The sequence below is a fragment of the Primulina tabacum genome, chromosome 3 (genome assembly GCF_025594145.1).
Source record: "Primulina tabacum isolate GXHZ01 chromosome 3, ASM2559414v2, whole genome shotgun sequence".
In the NCBI taxonomy this organism is placed as follows: Eukaryota; Viridiplantae; Streptophyta; class Magnoliopsida; order Lamiales; family Gesneriaceae; genus Primulina; species Primulina tabacum.
This window is the reverse complement of record NC_134552.1, coordinates 26,028,329-26,036,054: the sequence shown is the minus strand read 5'-3', so window position 1 is coordinate 26,036,054 and position 7,726 is coordinate 26,028,329. Positions and strand designations below refer to the sequence as shown.

Sequence of the window (7,726 nt, the reverse complement as noted above, 5' to 3'; positions counted from 1 at the left end):
GGATGTCTGTCTGAGATAATCACCAACTCTTCCTCATCAACCACTACTTCCAAGAGCTTTGTCAAAAACAAACTCCATGAAGCAATGGATTCTACATCAGCAACAACCCAAGACAAAGGATATTGATGAAAATCTTTATCGAATGCTGAGGTCACAAGTAAGGTACCATCGTACTTTCCTTTCAACCATGTACCATCAATCGATACGACTTTTCTCATGCATCTATATCCTCTTGCACATGCGCCATATGCTAAAAACAAATACTTGAATCTATTATGCTCATCTACTACTAAATAATTATACTACCTGGATTCATTCTCTTGACCTTATTCAAATATGAAGGCAGAATACCAAAACTTTTTTCAGGATCATCTCTGAAGATATCATGAGCAAGTTGTTTGTCTTTCAAAGCTTTGTAATAGGTAATGTTAACCACCTTATTCCGCATCATTTCATAATATATTTTGGTTGATGTGTTTTTGTTGTACCCGAAAGTTCTCTACAAACATATCACAAACGACAGATGAGCTTTCTTGTCGATGCCTTTTACGCATTCCTGTCAAGTCACAATTGTGTGTGTTGCAGTATGTACGAATCACAAAATCTATTGAGTCCTCATGTTTTGAAGTCCAAATTCTCCAGCTGCAACCTTTAATCACACAACGAATCGAATATATATTTGCGGAAGATTTGACATTTTCAAACTCAAAAGACGAGCTCAAAGTAATTTTGGATAGCACTTTCTTCACTTCAGTTTTGCTTGAAAATAATTGACCAATGAATAGGTTGGAACCATCGGTAAATGAATGTGTATCATTCTTAGCTTGAACATGAGTCTCAGTATAATGAGTTTCACTGATGTGGTGGATGTAAGTTTGTTGCATGACATCATTATCATCCACATGCACTGCATCTATGTCCTCCACATTATTTTCTCTGCTTCTCACATCATTCTCTTACATATTTTTAGTTGAACATAAAGTATTTATATCTTCATATACATCATTATTGGTACAATGGTCATTTGAGACAAAAGTTCTATCAAAATAGTTATCATATAAATTTGTTTCATTATCGACACAATCATGATCCAAATGAGTCACATTTAAATCCGCTGACAATGTATTTTCACTTTCAACAATATCAAGAGAAACAATATTGAGTTCAAATTCGACATGAAAACATGTCTTTCTTTTGCACATCCAAAATATCAATATAAATTGGATGAATATTGCAATGGTTCACATAAGGAAGATAACATAATTTCAAATTTTCTGTGCCAACTAGATTCATAATTCTGTATATCTCTATTTTTATATATTTCATAGAACAAATATCAGAATCCAAAGAAATCTTTTCCAACTACCACTCGACCATGAACGCCATTTAAATATATTTTAATTTCTCATTCTCCGTTGTACTCAAAGACAACAACGGTTGGCATAACCAACAAAATATAGATAAGACATATTATTAGATCTAATATTATATTAGAGACAAGATTATTTATTCAAAAGAATATGCTATGTGAAGCGTCACTAGAAAGAAATCAGTGCCTAGGCGCTACAAACTAGCGCCGCAGTGCCTGAATTTGCGAATCTCAAGCGCCTAGGCGCTACAAACAAGTGCCTCAGCGCTGAATTCGTGAAACTCAAGTGCCTAGGTGCTAACTATACAGCGCCACAATGCTACCTCAAAGATATCACAACATGCAACACATGCACGTCACTAAATTCACGAATTACAATTTAACATCACTCGACCAGAGCTCGACCCACTCTTCACACCTGGGTCGAAGTGTGAAGATCCTGGATCGAGCTCTTCACATCTGGGTCATGGGTCGAGCTACTCGACCAGAGCTCGACCCACTCTTGGTCGAAGTGTGAAGAGCTCGAATGAAGAGCCTAGGTCGAGCTCTTCACACCTCTAGGCTCTTCATTCGAGCTCTTCACACTTCGACAAAGAGTGGGTCGAGCTCTGGTCGAGTAGCTCAACCCACCTGTGGGTCAGGTGGGTCGAGAGTGATGGGGCGAAGTTTGCCTGAGATTTGGGTTGTGTCAACACACATGCTCGACCCACACACACGACCCACACGTGCTCGACCAACATACGACCCACAAATCAGCACACACGACCATGCTGGACCCACACAAATCAGCACACACGACCATCTATCTCCTCAACCCATACACTTAGCACACTCAACCAACATTACCTTGCTCGACCTGTAAATATTCACGCTAACTCCACCCACAAAAATTCTGACAAAAAACAATCAAAACTAGTTACTACAACATAGCATTACAAGTATATACTTACTTTTCTTACAAATCTTTAAATTTTCAGTTGTTTTTTGATTATTTTTCTGTGAAGAACACAAAAATAACTAAAATAAAACCCTGAAATCCTAGACAAAATCAATTAAATTTTTTTTTTTAAAAAAATGAAATCTAACTAACTAATTAATGAGCTAATTAATGATCTCACCTAGCTAATAAGAGTCAACTCCTTTTTTTCGATTTAAAAAAATCAAAATTCCTTTTATTTAATTAAAATTTAAATGAATCATATATTTTTTATTGACCTTTCAAAATCTTCAATCTAATCATTGCCTTCTTGCTTAAAAAAGAAACCCTACTAGATTTTAATTTACAAAACTATTCGCGGAATACATAATGTTGATGTTGTAAAATCTAACGGAATAATAATACAAAATTAGTTTGGTATCGACACACTCCTCACATTGGATATTATCGCCAAATCTCCATTGTAAATTGTAATCTTAAATTGCATGTCACGACATGGGAATTTGAATTCCATTCTCATAAAATAGTGAATTAGAGGAAAAAAATTTTTCAACACTTTCGATTTCAAGAAGATTAAAAAAATTCATTGTATACTTATTCACAAACATTCCACTTTAAAAAAGCAAATGAAAAAAACAAAAAAAATGACTTGTCTTACTTCTTTGACAAGCTAATAGATACTATCTTTCATAAATGACTGCTAATTGCCATTTCTTAATTATACTTTCAATGTTTGACAAATTTTGATCCTCACCTGAAATTTAGGGTCCGATTCCAGTAAGTGTCACTAGTCCAGACGCAGGTTTCAAAATTGTCCCGAGCCTGAAATCACGAATAAGACCGTTAGAAGGGGGCCATGAGGGTGTCCTGGTGTAGCCCCTCCGATGCTCTAGTCAGAGACTGAGGATATAAGTGGAGAGCAGCTAAGGGTGCTGTTGAAAAACAATATCGTGAATGAATTAACTGAACACTCAAACCTGGTATTTATAGGAGAATACCTGGCCCTTGATGGGCTTGACTTCCATTTGGGCTAGGGATGGACCAAAGGTAGTGGACTCATCCATGGGATATCACCAGTCTTCCCCTCCCGAGTCGAACTGAATCGTAGGTTCAAAGTTCGATTAATTGGGTTGTCCTCGATTTATCAGCGACGAAGGCATACCGTGTTAGAAAAATTTACTTGGTTTGTCGTTGACGAATGATGTTTACCGCTGCGAAAATTACGGGGATCAACCTGAGGGCGTGCATTTTCTTTCTGCTGTTCGTCAGTCTCCAAAAATTTGAAAACACATCAAATCGTAATTCTGCTCCGAAGGGAAAGATATCAAATCAAATCGTAATCTCGTTTTGAAAGGAAAGATTTGGTATGGGCTCTCCCTATAAATATAGGTTTCCTCCTCCATGCATTCTCACTTCACCTATACAGAATTTCATCTTCAATTCAATCACTAGCTCTCCTCCGCCCACGCCTCACCTGTGCGTTAACCCTAGCGCCGCTTCATCATCACCTCACCGTCACCCTCGTGCACACCCTAGCCACCCTACGCCCACAGTCGTCCTCACGCCCAGCGCCTCCCTCACGGCCCGCCTCCTCACTTAGCATGCAGCCCTCAGCGCCCAGCTAGCACTCTCGTCAAGTTCTCCCAAACTCCTGCATAGTCGCGCCAACGCCCTGCCCGCGCAACCCTGCGCGCTCGCCCGGATGCCAGCGCAGTCACCACGCTCGCCTCTCGCCCTGCCCACATGCTCGCCCCTGCATGCTCGCGCCAGCCCAGTCACCACGCTCGCCTCGCTTCACCCACATGTTCGTCTGCTCGCCTGCACGCCTGCACGCTCACCCGCTTGCTCACCGCCTTGCGCTCGCCCCAGCGCACACCACGCTCGCTCGGCGCACACCACGCCCCGCATGAGTACTCTCCCCAGCGCATCACGCTCGCCAGCTCGCTCTTCACCAGGCCTAGCACGAGTGCTTGCCCCAGAGTCCTCAAGCTCGCCGCCTGCCCGCTCGCCCCTTGCCAAGCCGCACTGCCGCGCACGCCCAGACGCCCTCACGTTCGCCCCTCGCCCTGCCGCACGCTCGCCCCTGCCGAGCGCCCTGCCCATCCACCTGCACGCTCTCCCACGTGAGCCCAGGTTGCCCCATCGCCTCTTGCCCACGTCCGGCTTGTTCTATTGGTCTTATTCGATGAGTCATCTCCCGCATTATTTCCGGGTCAGTTTTCTCTCCTATCTGTTTAATTATCCTTAGCACCCATGTCTTCATATGATTTCGAGTTTAATTCCTCGAGTGACTCCGAGAGGTTTAGCGAGTCTAGCGAGTCTAGCAGGTCTAGCTAGTCTGACGAGAGTAGGAATTACCTAGAAGATCCTGAATTTACCCTTGATTCTCATGAGGAGGAAACCACCACTCATAATCGTCCTGGCAAAGAAGTTCGCCATGTGACCCAACAGATGAACATATCGAATGCCGATAACTTATGGTACGGTCACTTGTCATCCCATATTCCTCCTAACAGCGAGTCGAAGCTTAGGACTTTGTGGCATTTTTCTTCCTCTCACCAGATTATCATTCCTGGCCCAGAGGACCGACCATATCTAGCTCCCTAGGGTTACTATACTTTCTTCCAACACCATCTCGATGCCGGTCTCCATTTTCCATTATGTGACTTCCTCAAGGAGTTGAGCAATTATTATCAAGTGCATCTAGTTCTGCTCACTCCCAATGCTCTCCGCTTGATAAACTGTTTCGCTGTGTTATTCCGGGCCCTAGACCTCCCTTTGAATTGTACCACTTTCTCCTACTTCTTAGTTTTGTCCAGATCAAAAGAAGGACCTTTTTATGTGACTTCTCGGTATAGCCATAAGCTTTTCGAGGGGGCTCCTAGTCATGTGAAGGACTAGAAAAAACACTTCTTCTTTATCCAGCCACCCAAAGAATTGACTTGTTATACCGATTGGTGCCCTACTTTCACCAAGCCTGAACTTTCCAAGGGTTACAAGAAAGATAAGGAGTATCTGCAGATAATGAGTGTACTAGGAGACCGATGCTTTAACATTCCCCAACTTCTATCTGAAAATCTCTTGTGCCATGCCAGGTTAAGTCCCGTGAAAATTAAGCTGAAGGAGGACACCGGTAGATATTCTCATCTCTTCACCCTTTCTGTCTCTCTTTTGCTTATTGTGTTCTTTGATAATATTCTCATTTGGTTCACTGTTTTTATTTGCAGGTGTTAGAATCATGAATGCCGCATCTCTTCGTGAGGTTGCGAAAAAGATGGCTGGGAGTTCATCCTCCGCCCCCCAGAAGTCAGACGTTCCAGCAGTCACGATGGGCACAAAGGGAGATTGTTATGCTGCTGAGAAGAAGAAAATAGGTTCTTGCTCTACTACTGTGAAAAGATCTGCTAGCTCCCCTACTGCTGTGAAGAAGAAGGCAGGCTCATCCTCCTCCGCCCCAAAGCGAGCCTCCTCTCCACCTCCTCGAGCCAAGTCCCCCCCTCCGTCTAGTAAGAAGAAGGCGTCCATTGATCCTAGCCCGTCAGTCCCACAACATGGTAAGCGCAAGATTTCTGAGATCTCAGTCATATCGGTCTCTTCTCCAGAAGGGTCCGGGTGAGATGAGGGGCCTCCCACGGAATCGGGGGTACATCCTCTATACACCCCGGATTCGGCCATTGTTGGGCGGGGTCCTACTCATCTGGCTCAGAAGATAATGTATCAACTTTCTTCCGACACGGATGCAGCATTCATGAGTTCATTGGGGTGGTCTGAACTCACTCGTCGGACATGCAGCAGTATCACTGAGGTATATTTCTCCTTCTAGTCTCTAGATTGATGTCCAATACATGTTTGATTTTCTTGTCGTCTTTTCACTCTTGTCTACTTATTTAGGGCATGATGTACGTAGGGGAGTTGGTTGAGCGCGCTAACGCCACTCGATCTACCGCCTGCCAAGACTTACGCGAGGGCAAGGCTCTTCGCGAACAGCTCCAGGTTACTATTGACGAGATAAAAGTGACGCATGCTAAGGAGCTTTCGGAGTCCCAAGCTCGAGGTGACGAGCTTCTGAAGGAGAAACAGGAGCATCAGCAGCTGACAGACGACCACGCGAAGGAGAACCAGAGGTTGAAGGAAGAGTTAAAGAATGCTCGAGCTGAAGCAGCACAAATCCGTAGAGACCTCAAGGACGCCAAGGCGCAACATGCTCTCGAAGTCTTTTCATTCAAGGAAGAATTCCTCAAGTCAGAGGAGTTCAACGAGATCTTTGCCCCTAAAGCTTATCATTTCCTGGAGGTGGGTTTCGAGGGTGCAGTCGGCCTCTTTAAGGCTCAGGGCTATCCTCCGTCAGGCGCCCCTACTGACTTCATCGACATTGAGGGTTTCATAGCGAGTCGCCCCCCCCCCCCCCCTGATTCTTAGACCGAGCTCCTTTACTTATGTCATTTTTCATTTACGCAGACATTGTATGCCTTCGGGCCATATTCTATTAATTTTTGCACTGCTTTACTTTTCATATTATTATGCGACTATGGATGACGTTTATATCTCTCTTTTTGCGTACTTTTTGTATGTACGAACTCGTTTTCTGCCATAGAGTATTTTGCGTTTGCATTCACCGCTTCTTCTGAATTTATCTCTGATGCTTTTAAACCACTAGGGTGAATAAAATCGGCAGAGTACGAACTCCTCATCTAGGCGATGCCTTAGTATGAAAATAAAAATTCAACGCCCTAGCTCTATAACTCCTCTGCTAGGCGATGTCTTAAATGGAAAATAAAAATTCAACACCCCCACCATCTAACTCCTCTGCTAGGTTATACCTTAGCAGGAAAATAAAAATTCATCATCCTTGCCCTCTAACTCCTCTGCTAGGCCACGCTTTAGCAGGAAATTAAAAATTCAACACCCTCGCCCGCTAACTCCTCTGCTAGGCGATGCCTTAGTAGGAGAATAAAAATTCAACACCCTCGCTCTCTAACTCCTCTGCTAGGTGATACCTTAGCAGGAAAATAAAATTTTTTCTCTTCTTCCCAACTCTGCTCCTGTACTAAGCACAACCTAAGTAGGAAAATAAATTTTTTTCTCTTTTTCGCCTCTGCTCCTCTACTAGGTGATGCCTTAGTAGGAAAATAAAAATTCAATGCCCTAGCTCTGTAACTCCTATGTTAGGCGATGCCTTAGCAGGAAAATAAAAATTCAACACCCTCGCTCTCTAACTCCTCTGCTAGATGATACCTTAGCAGGAAAATAAAACTTTTTCTCTTCTTCCCAACTCTGCTCCTCTACTAGGCACAGCCTAAGTAGAAAAATAAAATTTTTTCTCTTCTTCGCCTCTGCTCCTCTATTAGGCGATGCCTTACTAGGAAAATAACCTTTTTTCTCTTCTTCTCAACTCTGCTCCTCTACTATGCACAACCTAA

At 43.2% G+C, this 7,726-nt stretch overlaps 1 protein-coding gene across 1 annotated transcript; it reads left to right on the top strand.

The window, feature by feature from the left end:
• Positions 1 to 4,931: 4,931 nt before the first annotated feature.
• Positions 4,932 to 6,725, top strand: LOC142538621 (uncharacterized). The gene is made up of 2 exons (XM_075643936.1): positions 4,932 to 6,111; positions 6,198 to 6,725. The coding sequence occupies exons 1-2, from the start codon at positions 6,019 to 6,021 to the stop codon at positions 6,723 to 6,725; spliced, it is 621 nt and encodes a 206-aa protein (XP_075500051.1). The 5' UTR covers positions 4,932 to 6,018.
• The last annotated feature ends 1,001 nt before the right edge of the window (positions 6,726 to 7,726 follow it).

Excerpts from the sequence above, each read along its gene's own strand:
- LOC142538621 (XM_075643936.1), top strand. The coding sequence starts at position 6,019 with ATGTATCAACTTTCTTCCGACACGGATGCAGCATTCATGAGTTCATTG. Across the intron at positions 6,112-6,197 it reads CATGCAGCAGTATCACTGAG|GGCATGATGTACGTAGGGGA; the intron begins GTATATTTCTCC and ends CTACTTATTTAG.